Raw genomic sequence first — 26,325 nt, forward strand, 5'->3', positions numbered from 1 at the left:
CACCATATTAGCGTAAAATAAATATGCTATAGGCTATACAGAGCTGTGGTCGGGTGCATTTGGGTCCACTCGGTCTATCAGACCCAATGACCATCAAACAGGACCCGACCCAGACCCGAGGGAAAAGTTAGAATTTTTGACCCAGACCTACTCGGTTCCCGGGTCGGGTCTCTGGTATTCGGGTTCAGTCGGACCCGTGAAGACCTTTAGTCTGGACCCTTCTATAACATGGCATTTACATTTTGTGCACAACAATAGCCCTCGTTCTGCACATTCAGCTATCTGTATGATCATCTAAGACATCCAGCTTACATGGAGTCACCTCAGGACACTTCTTATCAGCTCCAACACACACACACACACACACACACACACACACACACACACACACACACACACACACACACACACACACACACACACACACACACACACACACACACACACAGCCTGCTAGTCAAGCCCACTTCCTCCAACAATAGCTTGTCATCGCTCTACACTCTTCACTGTCCCATTTTTCGATATGTTCCTGCAGCTTCTGTGTCTCCTTACTGTAGTGGACAGCTGGAGATAGAGAAGGAGAATGACATCTGTATTTACCATACACACCTCTGGGCACAATGGGTGCACCATGTCATGCTATTGGATACCACTTTTCAATTGCTGTGTGGATCTCCATTTTGTTCATTACAATACATTCTGTTAGTGAGTTCAGCTGCACCACAATACTGACCGATATGTATTGTTTCTCTGAAGGACATTTTTCCCACCTCGTCTATCCCTGGACCTATCTATTCAGGATCTTCATTAATTACTCGTGTTGACTTTTGCCATTCATAAGTCCTCATAGAAAATGAATGAACACACAAAACCCTACCAAGTTTACCTCAATTGGCACCTTGGCACCCAGGTTGTAGAATCTGCTTTTGTGGAGATATAGAACTGCATGGCAACGGGAGGACGCTTGGAGATAGAATGAGGGGAGGGTACTATGGTCCCACGTGTCCTCATCATTTTTATTGTATATCTACCACTTCCCCATATCGCAGATTCGCATACACTCATGCATATATAGAGCTTACACACGCACAATCCTGTAGGATTTATGCATACGTGCACTCAAATCTCCCCATTTGACCTATTCTACATAATCTAGGCTAATTTGTCAATTCCATTATTGATCGGCTCTGGCATAGGCCTATTTGTTTTTTGATTTAGTGATAGATTGGCTATTTAATTTAATTGCCTGATATCGGTGAGACTGTATGCTACGAGCTGAATGGGAGATGAGAGGACGAGCGTCAGCTGTCAACCAGATTCAGTCGGTGTTTTTTCTCTCTCGCCATAATCGTTTGTGCGTCGGTTTTCTTTTTATCTGCGCCTGTTACACTGTAACGCACTCGATGTTAATTCGGGGGAATATGTGAACATCATGCTGGCGGTGTGGTGCTTGGTCTTTGCTGCAGTGGGCGAGAGGTTTGCCGTGTCAGGTAAGAGGGATGACGGGAGAGGGGGGAAGCACCCTTTTCATTTCCAAGTTTACCCCTGCCCAATGTAGGCTATCCCCAATTTTTTTGCATCTGCAATCACTTCTTCCTCTGTAGACTAGTCTACAATTGTGGGTGTGTGGTGGTAGCGCGCAGCTGGAGATAGTTACATCTGTGCCAAGAACGTAGTGTTTTTTAAGATCCCTCTCCCTTCAGTTCTACGGATGCGGTAGATTTGCTGCATCAACACATTTTCACCGCAGCGCTGTCGCCCTTTACATCCAGGGCTTGCGCGCACTGTAGAACCAGCGCCTGGCGCGCTGCCATATCAGCCTATTTATGTCAAAAATCATTTTTCAAACAATAATTATCGTTTTTCTGTGTGATAACCCGTGTGTGGTTTAAAGTTGGCAGTTATCAGGCCTCCCGCGTTACAGGCGGCGGAAGGTCGACTTTGGTGCGGGATGCGAGTTTGTGGGATTGGTTCTCGCCAGAGGAGCGGGGAGACAGCAGCGACATTGCGGCCGAAGTCACCTATCCAAAGCGTCTGGTGCAACAGATGGAGTCGAAGGAAGAAATGTCCCATGGCTATTTGGATACCCGCGTGAAGAATACCACGGGAGGCACCTCGGTAAGTATAGACCACTGTCTATAATGGAGAAGTGGGTGTGGCAACCTAATTTTATTTGAGTGTTATTTATTCGTTTTCGTTCCCTCTCTTGTATTAAACTCCCAGTTCATTGTTGAAACTGTAATGGTTTCTCTCAACTCAAGTTACTTTTGTGAACCCTTTCTTGCCTGTTTTGGCCTGTGTCTTGTTTTCTAAGTTTATCATAAGATCCATCCCAAACTGCACAAGTCTATCAGTCCCATGTTGCCCTAACTCTCCTGGTGTCTTCAGCTTGCTTGTGTTTGCACTGAGGGATGAAGTCAGTCTTAGCCAGAAACCTAGTTTGGGCGTGACTGATGCAAGACCCACTGGCTCTCTCCTGCTGTATGTCCGGGGGCACCTCTGCCAGTTGGTCAAGAGCAATGCAGTGCTCTGTGCCGCATGCTCTGCCCTCACTGAATGACAGAGAAGGGAGGAGGTTTGCTGCAACCTCTAAGCCCACTAAGTTTCCCCTTTAACCAGCATCAGATAATGACCACCAAGTCCTTTCTGGTCCTGCAAAACAGTGGTTACTATGTTACTGATATATATATATATATATATATATATATATATATATATATATATATATATATATATATATACACTGAACAAAAATGTAAGCGCAACATGTGTGTTGGTCCCATGTTTCATGAGCTGAAATAAAACAAATGTTCCACATGCACAAAAAGTTTCTTTCTCTCAAATTTAGTTAACAAATGTGTTTACATCCCTGTTAGTGAGCATTTCTCTTTTGCCAGGGTAACCCATCCACTTGACAGGTGTGGCATATCAGGAAGCTGATTAAACAGCATGATCATTACACGGGCCACTCTAAAATGTGCAGTTTTGTCACACAACACAATGCCACAGATGTCTCAAGTTTTGAGGGAGCGTTCATTTGGCATGCTGACTACAGGAATGTCCACCAGGGCTGTTGCCAGAGAATTGAATGTTAATTTCTCTACCATAAGCCGCCTCCAACGTCGTTTTTAGAGAATTTGGTTGGACGTCCACCTCTCTTCACGACCGCAGTATGGCGTCATGTGGGTGAGTGGTTTGCTGATGTGAGTGCACCACGGTGGTGGTGGGGTTATGGTATGGGCGGGCATAAGCTACGTACGGGAAACGGACACAATTGCATTTTATCGATGGCAATTGGAATGCATAGAGATACCGTGACGAGATCCTGATGCCCATTGTTGTGACATTCATTCGCTACAGCATTATAATGCATGGCCCCATGTTGCACACAATTCCTGGAAGCTGAAAATGTCCCAGTTCTTTCATGGCCTGCATACTCATCAGACATGTCACCCATTGAGCCTGTTTGGGATGCTCTGGAGTCTGGATCGACGTGTACGACAGCGTATTCCAGTTCCCGCCAATATCCAGCAACTTCACACAGCCATTGAAGAGGAGTGGGGCGACATTCCACAGGCCATAATCAACAGCCTGATCAACTCTATGTGAAGAAGATGTGTTGCGCTGCATGAGGCAAATAGTGGTCATACCAGATACTGACTGGTTGTCTGATCCATGACTAACAGATGCATATCTGTATTCCCAGTCATGTGAAAGCCATAGATTAGGGCCTAATGAATTTATTTCAATTGACTGATTTCCATATGTGAACTGTAACTCCGTAAAACCTTTGAAAATGTTCCATGTTGCATTTATATTTTAGTTTTTTATATATATTTAACTGTAACCAACGGGCATTACACCCTATGAGGGAGCACAATATCTGGGACTTGAACCCAAAACCTTCTGACCTACTGTACTCACCCGCTATGTCACCCCATGCCACAGATTTATAATTACCGTCCACCGGAGAGAAGAGTATCTGAAAGAGATCTGAAACAGAAGCCTGTTGTGTGAATGTGATTTTAGCTGCTTGGCCTCATCTCCTCATGATAAAAGGCTCTGTGTGGTGAAATATTCAGATCTCTTATGGAGAACTCCTCTCTCTTCCATTCCTCTATTATTCAATGGTGTGTTGAAGTATGTCCCCATCAATGATTCAACAAGGCCTGTGTGAGAAGTGCTACTTGGGCCAAAAACTCCACTGGTACAAAATCACCCTCTTTTTTTCTTCTATCTCTTACTCTCTCTCACTCTCGCTCTCTCTCTGACCTAAACTCTACCTCAGCCTTCAACCCATCTCTTTCTTTAATTTTCATACACCCTCTCTCTCTCTTTCTCTGAAGAGGAAGGTGTAGGTGGGATGGAGAGTGAGGTTCTATTTTTTTATTTCATCTTTATTTAACCAGGTAGGCCAGTGGAGAACAAGTTCTCATTTACAATTGCGACCTGGCCAAGATAAAGCAAAGCAGTGCGACAAAAACAACAACACAGAGTTACACATAAACAAACGTACAGTCAATAACACAAAATAAAAATCTATGACAGTGTGTGCAAGTGTAGTAAGATTAGGGAGGTAAGGCAATAAATAGGCCATACTGGGCAAAAATAATTACAATTTAGCATTAACACAGGAGTGATAGATGTGCAGATGATGATGTGAAAGGTCTACATCTTTCAACGGGGCACCAGAGATCAATGAGTTAACAAGATAACTCATCTAAATATTCTGAAATGACGTATATATGTTTTAAGGATAAGCTTGAAATGGGTGTGGTGGAATTGACTCAACAACCAAAAACACATTTGTAAGTCTAGCTTTCCTAATGAATCAGAAAATCAATAGCTATTTCTGGTTGTTTATCAAAGTTAGCTGGCTAACTGATCGATCCTCCTTTGTAATATACCCCTCTGGTGGGTTGAGTGTTGGAGTTGAGTTGGTTGAGAGAATCATTACCCTCGTCTGGAGATAAATCTGGCTCTGATTACACTGCTTGGTTTAACGTGTGATGTGATTGAACTACTGAAAGAGGCTCATGGGTATTTGGATGGAGATCGTGTAAAATCCCGGTGTTGTTGTTTTTGAAGTTGTTTTTGAGAAGTGGTATAATTGGTAAAAGGGGGATATTTTTTGCTTAATTAGGAGGGTTCTGTTGGTTACATTTCATTTAATGTTTTGCCTCTGTTGTGTTTTTTTGTAGTCATAATGTCCTTTTTTTTCCTTTTTTTTACAGAGGATTCTAAATAAGTTTAGATGGAATATTCGTAGCTGTCATTCTGACTCATGGATGGATCAACTATTCCATAGGTTCACTTTGATTCCAAGTCATACAGCCTACTGTTTCCTCAAGTGACTTTGCTTATCAATGGACTGGAAGTGAAGATACATCTGTTTCTACAGCATGTGCACATTTCAGATTTATTTACAATCGCTGGTTGTTACTGAGTAATGAACCTGCTATCACAAGGTTCCCAGAGGACTGACTTTGGCATTAGAACAGTTATCAAGATGCCTTGGTGTTACAGACAGGGGTGTTGTTGGTTGCCACTTAAATATCCCGAGGGATGTTATGATTCAGGGCTGGTAAATACGGATCGATTCAAACAAATCTACCGATCTATTGTTTGACCAAAATGAACCGTCTCGATTACTTCACACATAAAAACTTTACAGAACTCCTTGGATTGATATCCATGACACCACATTTGAATCCTTCCTTTAGCCAAGCAGAACTGCCCTCTCCCTGCTCCAGCTGAAGTTGAGTTGTGTGGAATCATTGGAGGGAATGATTTCCGAATGGGAGTCTTGTCTCAGTGAAATTCCAACGATTCACTGCAGCCTCTATCCTGCAGACAGAATTACAGTGGTCTGGGATTGAATGCTGGCACTGTTTGTGCTTCTGGCGACACTGTGTTTTGACTGCTATAAATCTCTGGCAGCCAGTGAAGCTCCTCCTTGCCTTCTTCCTACCGCTCCATTCTTTTTGGCAGCCGACAGTAGGGACACATTGGCTTCACACCAGCTCAATGTAGATGGATATTTAAAGCTTTCTCCCTTCCTGTAAACCCTCTTCCCGTCCATCTCTACCGCTGAATACAAATGCACTTCCTGGATGGCTTCAGTACTGCCTGTTGGAATGGATTCAGTCCAGCCAAATCAATGGACACTATATCAATCCGACTATGTTAGCTGCTAAAGTGCTTTTGATACATATGCAGTATTGCGCTGGCAGAAATGCATTTGTACAGTATGTATTTTGGTTTGTTATACTTCTTACAGAATGATAGCTATCATTGTGACTCACCGAATGGGCAAACCGCTATTAGAGTGGTTTACTTTTAAGTGGTTCTTCCTGTAATGTCTCTCTCTCTCTCTCTCTCTCTCTCTCTTTCGATCCTCATCTCACCTTCTCCCTATTTAAGCCAGTCCATTTGGCCCAGAGTTGTTTCCAGGTGCAAACCTTCGGACACACCTTCACCCTGGACCTGGAGTTAAACCAGTGAGTACATTTGATTTGTGCACAATTTTGATGTTATCAACTTGATTGACGTATTCGCCGCTCCCCATTTCCATCAGTCCGTATTTTCTTAATCGCCACAATCATCAACGTTGGCATTTCCATAACCGCTACCGTTAGCAAATACACTTTGCTCCTTCCATTTATGACACATAACCAAATGTTTAGTGGAGCATCAGGGACACAGAGACCCTGAGAGCGCCATCAATACAGCTGCCCACCTTAGAGAGAGAGAGAGAGAGAGGAGACAGAAAGAGAGAAAGGGGGGGGGGTGATGGGGACAGAGAGAGAGAGAGAGAGAGGGGAGACGGGAGACAGAAAGAGAGAAAGAGGGGGATGAGGGGGACAGAGAGAGAGAGAGAGAGAGAGAGAGAGAGAGAGAGAGAGAGAGAGAGGAGACAGAAAGAGAGAAAGGGGGGATGAGGGGGACAGAGAGAGAGAGAGAGGAGACGGGAGACAGAAAGAGGGGGATGAGGGGGACAGAGAGAGAGAGAGAGAGAGAGAGAGAGAGAGAGAGAGAGAGAGAGAGAGGAGACAGAAAGAGAGAAAGGGGGGGATGAGGGGGACAGAGAGAGAGAGGAGAGACGGGAGACAGAAAGAGAGAAAGAGGGGGATGAGGGGGACAGAGAGAGAAAGAGAGGAGACGGGAGACAGAAAGAAAGAAAGAGGGGGATGAGGGGAACAGAGAGAGAGAGAGAGAGAGAGGAGACAGAAAGAGAGAAAGGGGGGGATGAGGGGGACAGAGAGAGAGAGAGGAGACGGGAGACAGAAAGATAGAAAGAGGGGGATGAGGGGGACAGAGAGAGAGAGAGAGAGAGAGAGAGAGAGAGAGAGAGAGTGGCTTGGATTGTCATGACTTTATTATTAATGTGCTTTATGTACTGTAACTCCCCTACAGCACAGTAAAGGAGTCAACGCAACAGCCAGACCACCGCTACTCTATTGCGGCTACTGCCTAGCTACGATAACGTCATAAATCACATCCATATGCTGTACTCTACAGCCATGCATTACACAACACACTCATGCATGAACACTGAAGTGGAGTTACATTAAGAACGGACCATATTCACACAGACTGCATATCTATTCACAAACAGAATAGATATGCAGAGAATGAGGATAAATAATACACATAAAGGATATGCCTCGTTGTCTTAGACGTAGCGTAGAGCTTGGCTTGGGGTATAGTTTATAAGAGAGGTGTCTGTTCATAATAACAGAGGTGTCTCTGTGTTTTCTCTCTGCAGCAACCTCCTGTCCTCAGACTATGTGGAGCGGCACTTTCACCAAGACGGCAAACCCTCGCAGTCTATGGTAGTGTGAGTGCGTGTGCATGTGTGTGTGTGTGTTTGTATGTTATAATTAGGGCCCAATATTTTGCGCAATCATTTGATAGGCCTGGATTTGAACCATTATTGAAAGATCTGGCACCACCCTCAGACAACTGCTTTAATATTTGGTGTAATTCATGTTTGGATATTTTGGATAAAATACAGGATAAATTCCTGCTCTGTCACATGATTGCACAAAACACATGGCCCTAGTTATAATAGAAGTTCTAACCATGCCTCTGAAAAAGCTACTGTGTTTTCTGCGTACTGTAGACATACTGTTGACATACTGTATACATACTGTTGACATACTGTAGACATACTGTAGACATACTGTTGACATACTGTAGACATACTGTTGACATACTGTAGACATACTGCTGACATACTGCTGACATACTGTAGACATACTGCTGACATACTGTAGACATACTGTAGACATACTGCTGACATACTGCTGACATACTGTTGACATACTGTTGACATACTGTAGACATACTGTAGACATACTGTAGACATACTGCTGACATACTGTAGACATACTGTAGACATACTGCTGACATACTGTAGACATACTGCTGACATACTGTAGACATACTGTAGACATACTGTAGACATACTGCTGACATACTGTAGACATACTGCTGACATACTGCTGACATACTGTAGACATACTGCTGACATACTGTAGACATACTGTAGACATACTGCTGACATACTGTTGACATACTGTTGACATACTGTAGACATACTGTTGACATACTGTAGACATACTGTTGACGTACTGTAGACGTACTGTAGACGTACTGTAGACATACTGTAGACATACTGTAGACATACTGCTGACACACTGCTGACATACTGTTGACATACTGTAGACATACTGTAGACATACTGTTGACATACTGTAGACATACTGTAGACATACTGTAGACGTACTGTAGACATACTGTAGACGTACTGTAGACGTACTGTAGACATACTGTAGACATACTGTAGACATACTGCTGACACACTGCTGACATACTGTAGACATACTGTAGACATACTGCTGACATACTGTAGACATACTGTAGACACACTGCTGATATACTGTAGACATACTGTAGACATACTGTTGACATACTGTAGACATACTGTTGACATACTGTAGACATACTGCTGACATACTGCTGACATACTGTAGACATACTGCTGACATACTGTAGACATACTGTAGACATACTGCTGACACACTGTTGACATACTGTTGACATACTGTAGACATACTGTTGACATACTGTAGACATACTGTTGACATACTGTAGACGTACTGTAGACGTACTGTAGACATACTGTAGACATACTGTAGACATACTGCTGACACACTGCTGACATACTGTTGACATACTGTAGACATACTGTAGACATACTGTTGACATACTGTAGACATACTGTAGACATACTGTTGACATACTGTAGACGTACTGTAGACATACTGTAGACATACTGTTGACATTGTATGCTATTGTCCAGTAGGCTACAGAGATCTGTTTCGTGTCTTATTGAAATCAGATACGTCCTTCCTGTTGGCATCACATTTCAGATTGAAATGACATTAGTGTTGACCACCATCTCACCAAAATGAATGAATGCTACAGTGTGATTGAGTGGCCAGTAGACTACTACAGGAATGTCAGTGCCTCTAGAAAACCATTGGGGAAAAGTAGTGTTTTTTCTATTTGGTTCATTGTGCTACACACGTTACTAACTGCCCCTCGTCCCCCAGCCTCAGCAAGAGCCTCTGTCTCATCCTCACCCACTCTCATTCCCAACTCTCCCTCTGCCCTCACTAGCCAATCAGGAGCTTGTTCCCATGGCAACAAGTCAGCTCTGCAGTGTCATTAAGTTCTTGGCAGAGAGGAGAATGAAAGAAGACAGAGAGAGAGACAGAGACAGAGACAGACAGAGAGAGAGAGAGAGAGAGAGAGAGAGAGAGAGAGGGGTGGGGGGGGGGAGAAGAAGGAAGAGGAAAAATTAGAGTAAAAGGCCAGTGAATACAATGGCAGGATGGGTGATGGTATCAGAGAGAGTCATTCTGTGTGTGTGTGTTTTCAGACAGTTGGTTCCTTCAGAGAGCAGTGGTGTGGGTGGGATGTACAGTACGCCTGCAGGGATGGAGCCACATACCCACACTCCCAGACCAGCCAGACCAGGCCGAGCGCTTGACTCTATGCCAGCTGTGGTTGCTGTGTCTCTATCTCTACTTTTATTAGAGTGGTTTTGTATTCCTGCTATCCCAATCTCATACTCAGTAGTGGCTCAATGACTACTTTAGATCAGCCATAGCAGGAAACTAATCTTTTGAAGGAGACTAATTGTGAAGGAGAGGCCTTCACCTGGGCTAGAGACTTATACTCAGTGGCCACCCCGTTCATGAAAATGGTTCGCTCCTACAGACAGTGAGTCGCGTGGCTGCCCTTACTATATAACGCAGGCAGACAGGCATCAAGGCATTCAGTTACTGTTCAATTGAAGGTTAGAATGGGCAAAATGAGAGACCTAATCTACTTTGAGTGGTATGATTGCCGGTGCCAGGCATGCCAGTTCCAGTATCTCAGATACATCCGGCCTCCTGGGCTTTTAAGGCATGACAGTGTCTAGGGTTTACCGAGAATGGTGCGACAAACAAAAAACATCCGGTCAGCGTCAGTCCTATGGGCGAAAACAGCTCGTTGATCAGAGGCTGAAGGAGAATGGTTAGCTAACAGATGGGTCACAAACAGGCAAATAACGGCTGAGTACAACAGTGGTGTACAGATCGGCATCTTGGAACGCACAGCTCGTCAGTCCTTTTCACCACATCGGGTTCCACTCCTGTCAGTTAAAAACAAGAAGAAGCGGCTCCAGTGGACACTCGATCACCAACACTGGACAATTGAGGAGTGGAAAAACATTGCCTGGTCCTTCGAATCCCGGTTCCTGTTGCGTCATGCTGATGGCAGAGTCAGGATTTGGCGTAAGCAGCATGAGTCCATGGCCCCATCCTGCCTGGTGTCAACAGTACAGACTGGTAGTGGTGGGGAATGTTTTCCTGGCACACGTTAGGTCCCTTGTTACCAATTGAGCAATGTGTCCATGCCCCAAATAATTCAGACTGTTCTGGAGGGCAAAGGGCGGTCCGACCTATTACTAGATGGGTGTACCTAATAAACAGGCCACCGAGTGTATAACTGTCCAAGCATGTAGCCTAATATGTTTGTCTTTGTATTTCTGTTTATTTGCCATTCAACTCAAACATTCCATAGCGTGTCCTGATTACTGGTTGCACACACCCCAACTGCTAATTGTCTTGTTAGTTGTTACTGTGTTCTCATTGTCTTTCTAACCATGTGTAATTGTTTGGGGAGTCCTCCAACCGGGGGGATGTTTTTACTGCCAACTGTTTTATTTGCTCTGCAGTTTTAAAAGGAATTGTTTTAAACATTTTAAGTGTTACAATAGGCCAGCTCTTTCACACCAATGAAGGATGGGGCTCAGGTGGTTGAAGGCAAGGTAGATGTTTTATTCAGAATGAGCATTAGTGTTGTAGCTGGATGCCCTCTTCTTCATCTGTGTTGAGGTCTCGTGTGTGTGGTCCTCCTCTTCCACACTTTGACATCCACTGCTCCAATTTGTGTTTTTATTTAACCTTTATTTAACTAGGCAAGTCAGTTAAGAACCAATTCTTATTTACAATGACGGCCTACACCGGCCAAACCCGGATGACACTGGGCCAATTGTGCTCCGCCCTATGGGAACTCCCAATCACGGCCGGTTGTGATACAGGTTTATTCTTAGCCAGCCCAATGTATTCTCACTCCATGTTGTTCCTTCCAAGCTGTTCCCACTGTGGAGCAACATAATGTTGGATTTATTTATAAGATCCCTGCACAGAAGACCCCTCCATTGTCAGAGCGGTAGCTAAAGTAGAGTGGAATAGAGTAGAGTGGAATAGAGTAGAGTGGAATAGAGTAGTGTGGAATAGAGTAGAGTGGAATAGAGTAGAGTGGAACCACCCTGTAGCGACACACACGTACCAAACGAACAATAGCACACACAGACATGGGGGGAACAGAGGATAATATACACAGAGAGTAATGAGGGGATTAAACCAGGTGTGTGGAAAAACAAGACAAAACAAATGGAAAATGAAAGGTGGAGCGGCGATGGCTAGAAGACCGGTGACGTTGACCACCGAATGCCGCCCGTGTAATAGAGTAGAGTGGAATAGAGTAGAGTGGAATAGAGTAGAGTTGAGGACAAATAGGTCACATAGTACATACAGCTAGCAGTATAATGGAGGGGGAGAGGAAGAGAGGGAGAGACAGAGAGGGAATAGAAGTAGAAACTGTTTAAAGCACAACTCCTGGAGACTCCATATTGTTTTTTAGGGGACTGTGAAATGAGCAACACCATCCTCCTCAATCAGTGTGTGGAAACCTGCAAACCAGTGTACCACTACAGAGTCGACTTACTTGAGCATGTGACTGTATATTAACAATGGTATGGTCTTTGTGTTCACAGGGAGGGGAGCACTGCTACTACCAAGGGAGGTTGAGGGGCTTACCAGAGTCCTGGGCAGCTCTCTCCACCTGTCTTGGCTTATGGTGAGACTCTCCCCATAGCTATAAACTGTCTGTCAATGACCTTGCCTCAGCACACTGACTCGGTACAGTACTGGCACTATGGCTTTGATAAGCTATATGGTATCTTTGATCTTCATGTACTAATATCACTGCTATGCAATGGGAGTCTTACAGATATATAAGGAACGTGTTCCCTCTCTCTCTCTCTCTCTCTCTCATTCTCTCAGTGGTATGTTTTCTGATGGGATGTTCTCTTATGGGATTGAGCCTCTTTTCGATGGGACCAATCAGGTGAGTGTGTGGTATAGATAGCCCTGTGGAGTAGTGTTGATGTTATTGATTCATTCATTCATAGTAACATGGATGCAGATGAGGAATATGGAGGAACGTAGTAAAGATGATATTGTTTTCTCCTGGTGTCTCTTTGACTCCTCTCCAGACTGAGGGGGCCCACCTAGTGCGTAGGATGCCTGATGTCAGACTATCCCCAGACTGTCAAGGTACTGGCAACATCCTACATCCTCTCTCCTTTATACAATCATTCATGTTCATACCTCCAACGAGATGTTCATACCTACCAATGAGATGTTCATACTTACCATTGATATTGGTAGATCCATGCTCTTTGATGTCATTTCTCAGTCCTCTGTGTTGTATTGTGTCCAGACTGCACAGACAACAGTGAGGGGGATAGAGCCAGAGGTAATGGTGATGAGCAGATGAAGGATCCCCGGGTCAGTGAGGTGCTGAGGCGCTCTAAGAGACAGCTGCCACGCAGGCCCACCGTGCAGTCAGAGACCAAATACATCGAGCTGATGGTGGTCAACGACTATGAAATGGTGATTTAGCCTTTTGTGAAAATAATTGATGTGTGTTGGTTCGTCCGCGTGTCCGTGCATGTGTGTGACGGGCACACACACTGTACCTAACGTTTGCTGTCTGTCTGCAGTTTGTACAGCTGCGACGCTCCACTACCCAGGCCAGGAACTTTGCCAAAGCAGTGGTCAATATGGCTGATGCAGTAAGAGCTCTGTCACTCCATACTTAACTTTTGTACTGATACTCATCGTCAATTATGATGATATTGTTATGTTGTTAAAGTTAAAGTCATGTCAATAATCATAGGCTAGGTTGTAGCCTATGAGAACAATCTAACATATCTTACTCATTATGTCCATGCTCCTAGATATGAATTTGGGTATACCACTAGTGTATCTTTTGGCCTGCAGATTTATAGGGAACAGCTGAACACACGCATCGTGCTGGTTGCCATGGAGACCTGGTCGTCGGCCAACATGGTTCCCGTGGTGACGGACCCGTTGACGACGCTGCAGAACTTCATGAAGTACAGGAAGGACAGTATTAAGGAGCAAAGTGACGTCGTGCACCTCTTCTCGTGAGCGCCCCCTGTCTATGTCCCCCTGAAATGAAAAATAGAGGAGGTTGATATGCTCCTGTATCTAACCTGGGGCAGTCAGGGGTTGCGTCCCAAATGCCACACTATTCCCTCACAAGTGCACTGTGTTTGACCAGAGGGCTCTGGTCAAACGGAGTGCACTATAAAAGGAATAGGGTGCCATTTTGGACAAAGTCAGTATTATTGACTGGTTGCAGCCGGTTTATATATACTACAATATGTCCTGGTCCTTTAGTCCAGGTTTGACCCCAGTTCTCCTCCATTTCCTCCAGGGGGCGTACGTTCCAAAGCAGTCGCAGTGGGACGGCCTACACCGGAGGGGTGTGCTCTCTCACCAGAGGAGGGGGCATCAACGAGGTAAGAGAGACAACTGTGTGCTTCCTACTCAGCTTCAAAGGACTATGACTCACAACAATGGGCTCATGTCCAGGCTCATGGTTTAGGATCTGACACAGCTACTACACTTAAGAATGACTCTTCTTAGACTTCTTTGTTTCTTCAGTAAGGAATGTGAGGAGTGTAACTTTAGTCAAAGAGAACACCATTGATACAGAGTGGATGTGTGTGTTTGTGTTCCAGTATGGGAATGTGGGTCCTATGGCCATCACTCTGTGCCAGAGTCTGGGTCAGAACATTGGGATGAGGTGGAACAACATACGCAGCTCTGCGGGTAAGGACGATCAGAGCAGGGGGATTGGTGATGGCGTGATGGCGGGAGGGAGGGCGGGAGGGTGGAAGGGAGGAAGGAATAAAGGAAGGAAGGAAGGGAAGGGAGAGAGGGAGAAAGAGAGGGAAAGAGAGAGAGAGAGAGAGAGAGAGAGAGAGAGAGAGAGAGGGAACAGGTACAGATAGTGTAAAGATTAAGCGAGAGGTAGAGACAGGAGACAGCAGCCCATGGATTCAGTAAAAAGAGGAAGGAAGGGATGGATGGAGTGGCACAGGCAGCGATGGATTGAGTTTATTTCAAACTTACTTGTGAAATAATTGTATTTTTTTCTCAAGGATTTACCTCAGTAAATGAATGTAAGTTCCTTCTAGTCAAGACGAATGTCATTAACCATCTCATTTTTTGGCATGGACTTTTCACTCCCTCTTTCACCCTCCTTTTCTTCTGTTCCCTCCCTCTCTCCATCTCTCTCAGGAGACTGCAGATGTCCTGATTCTTGGCTTGGTTGTATCATGGAAGACACTGGGTAAAGATTGACTTTAGGAATACATATACTGTACATACAGTACATCAGTCTACAGAACACACAATGTGCTCACAAGCGTTTGGCTTCGGCTTATTCAATACCAGTCTGGTATTACCAGATGGTACAATGGTGATTTGATAAGCTATTGTCAAGCTATTGTCAAATCCATCTACTACAATTAGCAGGTTTGTTTTTACCACAGATGGTAACATTTGAGTCAGATTGCAAAATTGCTGAAAAAATTATCACATTTGATTTGGCATCATCGGCTTTGACCATTTTATCTCTCTCTCTCTCTCTTTTCTCTCTCCCTGCATCTGTGTATGTGTGTGTGTGCTTGTTTTGTGTGCACAGATATTACCTACCCAGAAAGTTCTCTCGCTGCAGTGTTGATGAGTACATCCAGTTCTTGCTCCAGGGGGGCGGGAGCTGCCTCTTCAACAAGCCCAACAAGGTGAGGTTGGTGTGGGTGAGGGATGTGGGAGGCTGGCCTAGCCTGATGTTCTAGTGGGGAGTGGAGTGTAAGCTGAAGGTCCCAGGAGTGCTGTTATATATAGCCTAATTAATTATCCCAATGTCCTCATTTCTCCATATTAGATATTTACATACAGCTCTGTGCCCATCCTTGATTATCTCTCTCTTCTTCTTCTTTACGACCTTCTCTTTTCCCTTCTTCCCCTCTTTTTGTCCTCCCATCCTACTTGTCTATTGTCTCTCCCTCCATCTGTTCTCCTCTCCCTCTGTCCCTCCATCTCTCTATCAGCTGTTGGACCCTCCTGAATGTGGGAACGGCTTCGTGGAGACAGGGGAGGAGTGTGACTGTGGGTCTCAGCTGGTGAGAGTCTCTTTAACACTTCTTAGGGATAGGAGTCCCGCTAACTGGAGTGAGCGCAATTTTTTTTTTAAATATCATAAATACTATGGATTTTGAACATTTATGTACATATAAGTGTCTTATATCGGCTGAAAGCTTAAGTTCTTGTTAATCTATCTGCACTGTCCAATTTACAGTAGTTATTACAGCGAAAACATTCCATGCGATTGTTTGAGGTTGGCGCCCCACATTACTTTTTGAAAATCTTCCTCTGATTTGTCATCCAAAGGGTCCCAGCTATAACATGTTTTGTTAGATAAAATCCTTCTTTATATCCCAAAAAGTCAGTTTAGTTGGCGCCAGCGATTTGAGTAATCCACTTGTTCAACATGCAGAGAAAGGAATCCAAAAATCTACCCCTAAACTTTGTTTCAACAAGTCAAAATGCGTTTCCATTTACTCCTCAGATACCCAAAAATTTAATCAAACTATAATATTTATGCGACCGGGAGGTCCGTGGGGCGATGCACAATTGGCCTAGCGTCGTCCGGGTTAGGAAGGGCTTGGCCGGTAGGGATATCCTTGTCTCATTGCGCACCAGCGACTCCTGTGGCGGGCCTGGCGCAGTGCGCGCTAACCAAGGTTGCCAGGTGCACGGTGTTTCCTCCGACACATTGGTGCAGATGGCTTCCGGGTTGGATGGACGCTGTTTTAAGAAGCAGTGCGGCTTGATTGGGTTGTGTATCGGAGGACGCATGACTTTCAACCTTCGTCTCTCCCGAGCCCGTATGGGAGTTGTAGCGATGAGACAAGATAGTAGCTACTAAAACAATTGGATACCACGAAATTGGGGAGAAAAAGGGGTAAAATTCAAAAAATAAATAAATAAAAACTATAATATTTATTTTAGAAAGAAGTATGTTCAATAGGAAACCGATTTTAGCAGGTGCGTAATGTCTTCATGGTGTGCGCAAACACGAATTTACAAGACTGTGTCCCACTACTAAAACTGATATTTCTTATTCGTTTTTGAAGTTACAAGCCTGAAACCTTGAACATAGACTGATGACACCCTGTGGAAGCCATAGGAATTGCATCCATGGAGCTAATTTTCAATATGACCTTACTCTTGCATTTCTAACAAAAAAAGATTTCCAGTTGGTTTTTCTTTGGATGTTCTCCTACCATATCTATTGTGTTATATTCTCCTACATTATTCTAACATTTCTACAAACGTCAAAGGGTTTTCTTTCCAATGGTACTAATTATATGCATATCCTGGCTGCAGGGCCTGAGATAGAGGCAGTTTACTTTGGGCACATCATTCAGACAGGAAGTGGAGAAAAAAGGGTACTAGCCCTAAGGAACTGTAACCCATACACGATGAGGAACCAGAACCCTCCAGTATGAATGGAGCCTGCGTCTCAAATGACACCATATTCTCTATATTGTGCACTGCTTTTGACCACGGCCCTATGGGCCCTGGTTAAAAGCAGGGCACTATAAAGGTACTAGGGATCCATTTGAGACAGACACTGTCATGGTGATACTTGTTGGTATGAGGAACAGTCTCAGTGACTGTGTGTGTTTGTCTGTAGGAGTGTGCCCGTAGTGGAGGGGCGTGCTGTAAGAAGTGTACCCTGACCCACGATGCCATGTGCAGTAGTGGACTGTGCTGCAGTGGGTGCAGGGTGAGTCCCTCTACTCCACTACCACCACCGCTTCATTTACATATTACTCATCACACTAGCTAGTCCACTCTATGGAGGCTAGTGCCTCTTCAGGATTTAACTCATTCATTACCAAACATTTAATTACAAAATGTTTTTATTAAGAATCGCACACAGTTTTAATAATAAAATCATACAATCTTGACTATTAAGAGTCTGTTGGTGCTACTACACGGTCCACCTCTTTTGACAGGAAGAGGTCATTCTTGTGTTCTTGTGTGTCAGTATGAGCTGAGAGGAGCGGTTTGCAGACAGGCTGTGAATGACTGTGACATCCCAGAGAGCTGCACAGGAGACTCCAGCCAGGTACTGTACTCTACACTACACTATTACCCTGGTGCATGTTGGGAGATGGAGTCTTTGGGGAGCATGAGTTGGTCTGAAGTAAACCATACTGTATGTAATTTGCTCCTGTTGCAGTGCCCTCATAATGTGCACAAGCTGGATGGATACATGTGTGACACTAGTCAGGTAAGGCACACCTTTGTTTGAATGGGGTTTTGCTCTGCAGTCAGTGTGTTGTTGAGATATGTCTGTCCTGCTGTTATCCTTTGTTTTCATCTTCCTGTCTCTCTCTCTCTCTCTCCCTCCATCTCTTGCTCTCTCTCTCTCTCTCGCGCACTCTCTCCCTCCTTCCCTCTCTTGTTCTCTCTCCCTCCCTCTCTTGTTCTCTCTCTCTACCTCCCTCTCTTGCTCTTTCTCTCTCTCTCTTTCTCGCTCTTCTCCTCCTTTTCTCCTTTTCTCCTTTTCTCCCTCTCTCTCTCTCTCTCTCTCTCTCTCTCTCTCTCTCTCTCTCTCTCTCTCTATTTCCCTCTCTGTCTCTCGCTCTATCTCTCACTCAGGGTCGTTGTTATAGTGGTCGGTGCAGGACTCTCGATGGCCAGTGTAAGGGGCTTTGGGGCTACAGTAAGTATTAATGATTCATTAATTTCTTGAATGTCTTTCACACCCCTGAATTGCTTACTTGCCAGTAGTCATATATTGGTACTGTTTCTATGGCTATGCCCATGACAGTCGTATGCCATCTTGTGGACTGATATGGAACTGCATCTGAGTTACAGATGGCGGTGATATGGATCTAATGTGTGTTGTGTTGTGTGTGCTGTCTCAGATTCAGCAGACCGCTTCTGCTATGAGAAGCTGAATGCAGAGGGCACAGAGAAGGGCAACTGTGGGCGGAGTCCTGAGGGCCAGGGATGGCTGCAGTGCAACAAGCCGTGAGCCTTCTATCACATGATTTATCACTCTCATTATTACACCATAGACATGACCGGAGTTTTATTTATTATTATTATTAATGTTTTTCTTCCCCATCTTATTTCCTCTCTCTCTCTCTCTCTCTCTGTCTCTCTCTCTCTCTCTCTCTCTCTCTCTCCCTCTCTCACCCTCACAACCTCTCACCCTCTCACCCTCTCTCTCCTTCTCTCTCTCTCACTCTCCCCTCCTCTCTCTCTCTTTCTCTCTTTCTCCCTCTCTCTTTGTCTCGTTCTCTCAGGGATGTGCTTTGTGGTTTCCTGTTCTGTATCAATATGACGGTGAAGCCAAAGTTTGGGGATCTGGAGGGGGAAGTGACCAGCCTTACAATATACCACCAGAACAAGTACCTGGACTGCCGGTGAGTTGTACCTTTCTACCCATTTATTGTTTGTGTTTGGGAGGCTTTCATAGATTGAACAGAATAGATTAATTGATTAATTTATCCCTCGTCACCTCTCCCCCTCCTCTCAACTCCTCCCCCTCCTCTCAACTCCTCCTCCTCCTCCTCCTCTTCTCCCTCCCTCTCCTCCTCTTTTCTCCTCTCTTTTTTGTAATCTCCTCTCTACTCTTCCTCCTCTCCCATCTGTGTGTCCAGAGGGGGCCATGTCCTGCTGGAGGATGGGTCAGACCTGGGCTACGTGGAGGACGGTACGCCGTGCGGCCCCAACATGATGTGTCTGGAGCGCCGCTGTCTCCCCGTGGCAGCCTTCAACCTCAGCACCTGCTCCGGCTCCACGCTGGGACGCACCTGCTCTGACCACGGGGTGAGGACACACACAGGGACCACCCCACCACAGGGACCACCCCACCACGCAGGCCTGCATTTAAATAGAGGGATGCTAGCTTGTTGGGTTTGTGTTTTCAAAAGTGAACGTTCTCAACTTGGTTTCTCGTTCTCTCTCAGACATGCAGTAACGAGGTGAAGTGTATCTGTGACAGGGACTACACCGGGAAGGACTGCAGTGTCTTTGACCCCATCCCTGACCCCACGCCGCCTGCCAACACAGAGAAGAAAGGTCCAAAGCTCCTCTGTCTGTCTGTGTGTGTGTGTGTTTCTCTCTCTCTGTCTGTTTGTCTGCCTGTTCTCCTCGTATCCCTCTCATTGTCTGTCTACCATCACTTTATCTCTTTGTGTACATATATGGAGTGTAGGGTGGCTATAGTCTAGCTTTTCCAATAGCTATTGCCTTAGTCATGCTTTGGGTGAAAGGGCAGTGGAGTAAAGTCAGGGAAACTGACTGACACTGTGTCTACATGTGTGAGTGAGTTAGTGTGAGAATGTGTATGCTGAATGTGTACATGTGTGCATATACTGTATGTGTGTGTCTGTGTGTTTGTGTGGGTGTTTCTATAAGTTACAGACACCTGGCTTCTATCTTCAAGTGTCTTCCTTCCTATCTTCCAGTCTGTATCTGATTCAGAGGGGTTGCGTTAAATGCGGAAGGCACATTTCGGTTGAATAGATTCAGTTGTGCAACTGACTAGGTATCCCCTTTCCCTTTCCATTGACACAGGGCTCATAGGCCCCAAAAAACCAAACGCATCCTAAGCAAGAGTGTGTCCAGCTGAAAGAGCAAGAGAGGGGGATGAGAAAGAAGTAATAAAAACACCCTCCTTTCTTAACTGTCGCCTCCCTGATCTCCCCTCGCTCTCCCATGCGTTCCCCCTTCCTCCACCCCATGTCATTTCTTATTCTCTCTTTCTCTTTCCTACTCTCTTTCTTTGGGTATCTTTTTTTTCTCTCTCTCTCTCTTTCTCTCTCTCTCTCTCTCTCTCTCTCTCTCTTTCTCTCTCTCTTTCCTGGATGTTGATGTTGTTGATGTGTGGTGTTGATGCTGTCCTCTGACGTGTGTTTTTGGTGGTGTTGTTGTGTTCCCCTCCGCACCCCTCCTCCCTACTCCTTCCTCTGCGCAGGTCCCAGTGGCACCAATATCATAATAGGGTCCATCGCAGGTGCTATTCTTCTGGCAGCTATAGTCCTAGGGGGGACAGGATGGGGATTTAAGTAAGAGTTCTGGCATGCCTCTGTGTACCTGTCTGCTTCTCCCCAAGGCCCCCACTCACACCCCTCCAAAAAACCAGAATTCACCCACTTTGCAACTCATTGCCCCACCAACGGTGGGGACACATGGGTTGAGTTCACCATCCAATTGCTTTGAAACATATGGAGATATTTAGTATGAGTATCGGGCTGGTACCTCTGAAACTTCACTTTGTAAGATCTAGTAGAATTGAACCCTGACCTCCTCCATACATCTCTCCAGGGAGAGAAAGAGATGCCTCCCTTTCACACCTTCAGACTGGCTCCAACCCAGCTCTCCTACCGGGGACAGGAGTGGACAGTTCCCCTGTAGTCGCCTATGAAGTTCCCAAACTGTTGTGGTTCTCTTTGAAGCCTCCCGTGTAGTGGTCATTCTTTGATGCCTCTCCTTAGTGCAGCTCTTCATTTTGAGTATCTTTAAAGTAGTGTCCGCTCAGTAATGCCCACTCAGTAGTGCCCTAACCAAAGTGCCCTTGCTGCAGTGGCTGTCTCTGGAGAGCCCTAGCTGTGTGCATGCCTGGCCTGCTAATTCCTGTTCACTCCTTAGTCTCTGATCCAAAAGGATTATATCACTCCCTGTCATCACTTGCATCAAGAATGATCAAATTTGTGTTACATTTCTTTGTCTGGTTCATCTAAATGAATTTGCTTGATCCATTTCTCCAAATAGTTCATATTTTGCTGGGAATAATGAGTAATCCTTTTGGGGACATGGGTAACTGTGTGTGCATGTGTGCATGATCTGTGTCAATATTAATGTGGTCGGTTAAATATCTTCTACAATATCTTCTTGTGGTGGTAAGCTTTACACTCATTTGAACAAACAAGACAATTGTTTATTACAACTTCGGCTGTGACGGTCATGGAATTTTGGATGACGGTTATTAGTCAGCCAATGACTGCAGTCACCGTCATAATCGTTTGAATAGTAACGTTTTTTAAGACGCACATTTTCTCCTCCGCTCCTGATTGCACGTGCTGCTGCAGGGAAGCGGGAGTTGCCTAGGCAACCAAAGACTTGTTTGCTACCAACACCTTGCTTGTTTCGTCAAGGCGCAACAAAGTTTCATCACGTTGTTAAGAGCCCACGATACAGTGGAAACGGACTCTACCGCACGAATCCCCGGCCATCCTTCAGTCAGCTGTTCGTTCCACACAAACATACACAATTTTTTGTTTGTTATGATGGTTATTTCATTTCATGATGGCCATCATCCATAATCGTCAGTTACACGATTATACGGTAATTGTGCCAGCCCTAATTACAGCATCATTCATTTGAGTATGAAAAAAGGTGTTTATAATCTTGTAGACGGAGTGAGCAGTGGGACAACAACGTCTACTAAACATCACTTTGAATAGGCTTTATACGATGACTTGCAAAAACTATTCAGACCCCTTGAATTTCTTCAAATGTTATTGTGTTACAAAGTTGGATTAAAATTGATGTGATTGTAATTTTTGGTCATCAATCTACTCAAAATACTCTAATGTCAAAGTGGAAGAATTAAAAATAATAATAATATGATTTATAGAAATGTGATAAAATCTAGTTCTTGCCTAAGTTTTCAACTCCTTTGTTTAAGCAAGCCTAAATGAGTTCAGGAGTAAAATGTTACTTAACAAATCACATAAGCTACATGGACTCACTGTGTGAAATAATAGGGGTTGACATGATTGAGTGACCAACCCTTCCTCTGTCCCCCATTCATACCACATATGTATATTATCCCTCAGTCAAGTATTGGATTTCAAGCACAGATTGAACTACAAAGACCAGGGAGCTTTTCTAAAGCCTCATAAAGTAGGGCAGTGATTGGTGGATGTGTAACAATAACAAATCAGACATTGAATATCTCTTTAAGCATGGTCAAGTTAATAATTATGCTGTGGGTGATGTATTAAACCACCCAGACACATCAAAGATACAGTCGTCCTTTTGAACTGAGCTACAGGACAGGAATGAAACTGCTCAGGGATGTTACCATGAGGCCGATGGTGATTTTAAAACATTTACAGAGTTCAATGGCATTGATGGGAGAAAACTGAAGATGGGTCAACAACATTGTAGTGACTCCACAATAATGAATTAATCGACAGAATGAAAAGAAGAATACAAATATACACAATCAAAATTATTCCAAAACATGCATCATGTATGCAACAAGGCACTAAAGTAATACTGCAAAGGAATGCACTTTTTGGCCTAAATGCAAAGCCTTATGTTTGGGGCAAATCCAACACAACACATCACTGAGTAACTGCCTCCTTATTTTCAAGCGTGGTGGCTGCATCATGATGGATACTGGTGAGCTTTTCAGGATAAAAAGAAACGGGATGGAGCTAAGCACAGACAAAATCCTAGAGGGAAACCTGCTTCAGTCTGCTTTACACCAGACACTAGGAGAGGAATTCACCTTTCAGCGAGACAATAACCTACAACACAAGGGCAAATGTACACTGGTTGCTTACCAAGAAGACAGTGAATTTTCCTGAGTGGCCAGGAATCGTGACAATTGCTGTCTAGCCATGATCCCCAACATCTTGACAGAGCTAATATTACACAATCCAGGTGTGTAAAGACTCACAGCTGTAACCGCTGCCAAATGTGTTTCTAACATGTCTTGACTCAGGGAGCTGAACGCAACGACTATATTTTATATTTATATTTTTCTATCAACCTTTTTAAAATGTTAACTATTTCATCCACTTTGACATTACAGAGTATTTTGTGTAGATTGTTGACAAAAGAATGACAGTTAAATCCATTTTAATGGTTGATGAATACCTTTGCAAGGCACTGTACCACGACTTTGAAATGCCTTTGTCATCACTATACCGAATCTACTGTTGTTGATCTTTCATGGTCTCTTACTGCAACTGATGTTTCTCCCCTCCTCCTGTCTCTTCTCCCAATGTGTTGCTCCTCCTCCTTCCTGGTTGAAGGAATATCCGAAGAGGAAGGTATGACCTAGCCCCCTGACACTGCAGGGTGACATCCTTCAACCCCCCCCCCCCCCCCCCCGCCTCCTCATCCCATAGCTCTTCACAGCATGGCCTCAGACCCCATCAGACATCATCCCACCTCTGACCTTAAACGTCATTCCTCCACTGACCTAATTTCACAGTTGATTTCATCCTCTGACCTAATCCCATATAGCACAGCAAAACTCTGGCATCAGTCTCAGCCTTTGTCTTCTCCACCTCATGACCTATTCCACCCAGAATGCAGTTTTCTTTCAGAACCATTTCATGTCTTGTTTACTCTCCTCACACCAAGTCCAACAATCACCTTCTGTCAACTGCTCAATTTATTTACAGCCGTACAACTTTTAGTCTCTTACACTGTTTCCTTTCTTTCCAGATCTGGAGGAGGATAAGATGTCTGTCCGTCTGTCTGTCTTTTTCTGTCTGCTCCTGTCTTTCTCTCACTCTGTGATGTTTCCAAGTCGGAGAAGAGGGAAAAAGAACAAGTCTTCCACTCCTGTCCCGAACCTCTCCAGACCTCTTCTGTTAACATCTCCTCTCCTGTCCACTTCCTGTCTGTCCACCTGTCTATCTCCGGCCCCTCCTGGACAGTGTAGCACCTCCCACATTGCATACCAGCCAATTATATTATCCAATCAGGATAAAGTCTTTGCCACGGACAGAATGAGAAGGTTGTTGTTGGTCCCTAGAGGGGCGTCAGGGTCTTCCTGCTTTCCAGCGACTAAGTAGTATGCACTTCGGTGTTTGCGTACTGTAGTTCCCTTTCCTTCCGCTTACGACAGTCCAATGAAGAACATGTCAACAGTGGACTCAAAATTCAGTATGAGACATGTCTTTCCAATGCTTGTCTGGAAACACACTTCTGGCCGCTGTTTGAGAATGCTGGACTGGCCCAGACCTGCCATCTGAAAAACGATTTAAATCATAGGATGTTGTCAAGGAAACACAGAAAAACAAACATTGATCAAAGACTCAAGTGGCCATTGGATCAGTTGAACTGCCCCTTTCAGAGAGGCCTTGTCTGGTGACTGGATGACAACCCAGATTCAGACATTATCTAGTTACAACAACACGGATGTGATCCAAGAAGAGTCCTCTATTGGACTTGTTGTGTACAGGCCATTTCCAAAGAAAGAAGAGCAACTTATTGTGAGAATGACTATGAAACAAAAGCAGTAGACCGTTCAAAACATCATGGACTGATGTAGGGTTTATGTTGATTGTTAATTCTTTGTTCCTGTCTATTGAGATGTAGGAAGGGGGAGACCCTATGGTTTTGGGATCATATTTAAAATGCAGCAGAGACCGTAACTCAGTGTTTTCAACCGTAGATCTACCAACACAACATTCCACATAGTGTTAGTTAACAGAGACTGTCTGTATGTGTCTGTATTCTATTCACCACCTTCTTAAGAGGCCCAAAGTGTGTATGGTAAAGAAGGTTGAAACTCTGTGTGTGTGTGTGTGTGTGTGTGTGTGTGTGTGTGTGTGTGTGTGTGTGTGTGTGTGTGTGTGTGTGTGTGTGTGTGTGTGTGTGTGTGTGTGTGTGTGTGTGTGTGTGTGTGTGTGTGTGTGTGAGCATGTGTGTGTGTAGGGTACCAAAATTCCGGTAACTTTCCCAATATTTGAAATCCTGGTTGGAAGATTCCTGGAATTGTGAAGGAATTAGCAAGGAAATATGGAATCCTCCAACCAGGGAATGTTGAGAAAGTTACTAAAATGAGTGTGTGTGTGCGTGCGTGCGTGTGCACATGTGTGCATGTGTGTGCGTGTGAGAGAGAGAGATTGAGTGAGGAAGAGAGCAGGTGAATGAGAAAAGTACTTGTCGTGTTTGTGACAGTTATGCCCTTGTTCACCGTGACACTCCTGCCAACAACACTGGTAGATAGTTTATAGATTTTTACTTCTAGAAAAGGTTATCTTTCTGTTGCCTGGCTTTGTGCTCAGGAGCCAATGACAGCACACTAACAAACAAATGGTTTGTATTGAATATGTAACAACAAACTTAAACGAGCACTAGCCTACAGAATGTGAGAACACATATGCACATCTATTTGTATATACAGTATGTACAAGAAGATAATACTGAATGTTGAATACACTGTAGGAAATTGTTTTAAAATTCAATGTTAATATTGATTCATTTAATCTGTTTCAACTAAGTATCTATCTGTCTCCTGCCATACAACTGTCCATCTCCTTTAAGCCATTCCTAGCTGTCCATCTATCTGTCTAGCAGGCACACTGCCTAGTAAACTAGCAATCTGGCCATCTATCTATCATTGCTGTCAATCTAAATGCCATCTAAATATTGGACACTTGTTGATAGGCTCTGAGCCTTACGCTGATGATGCTTTAACACAGTGAGTTTGAAATGACCCCAGGACAGCTCCTCAGTGGAAATGTGATGAGATGAGGTGCATTAC

At 44.5% G+C, this 26,325-nt stretch overlaps 1 protein-coding gene across 2 annotated transcripts; it reads left to right on the plus strand.

Annotated features, from left to right (window-relative positions):
- The first annotated feature begins 1,219 nt into the window (after window positions 1–1,219).
- On the plus strand, window positions 1,220–25,590 carry LOC139421157 (disintegrin and metalloproteinase domain-containing protein 11-like). 2 transcript variants are annotated; one of them, XM_071171765.1, is made up of 26 exons: window positions 1,220–1,490; window positions 1,895–2,118; window positions 6,424–6,500; window positions 7,769–7,835; window positions 12,398–12,480; window positions 12,687–12,750; window positions 12,899–12,959; window positions 13,126–13,298; window positions 13,409–13,480; window positions 13,689–13,855; window positions 14,149–14,233; window positions 14,456–14,546; window positions 15,018–15,069; window positions 15,424–15,523; window positions 15,833–15,904; window positions 17,482–17,574; window positions 17,839–17,919; window positions 18,034–18,084; window positions 18,456–18,519; window positions 18,725–18,830; window positions 19,109–19,228; window positions 19,466–19,634; window positions 19,775–19,886; window positions 20,785–20,875; window positions 23,858–23,875; window positions 24,276–25,590. In XM_071171765.1, the coding sequence occupies exons 1-26, from the start codon at window positions 1,433–1,435 to the stop codon at window positions 24,289–24,291; spliced, it is 2,367 nt and encodes a 788-aa protein (XP_071027866.1). In that variant the 5' UTR covers window positions 1,220–1,432; the 3' UTR covers window positions 24,292–25,590. The 2 variants fall into 2 exon arrangements, with proteins under 2 accessions (XP_071027866.1, XP_071027865.1); XM_071171764.1 differs by lacking the exons at window positions 20,785–20,875; window positions 23,858–23,875; window positions 24,276–25,590 and having other exon boundaries at window positions 19,775–20,142.
- Window positions 25,591–26,325: the final 735 nt, after the last annotated feature.

Source organism: Oncorhynchus clarkii, chromosome 12, assembly GCF_045791955.1.
Source record: "Oncorhynchus clarkii lewisi isolate Uvic-CL-2024 chromosome 12, UVic_Ocla_1.0, whole genome shotgun sequence".
NCBI classification, from domain to species: domain Eukaryota; kingdom Metazoa; phylum Chordata; class Actinopteri; order Salmoniformes; family Salmonidae; genus Oncorhynchus; species Oncorhynchus clarkii.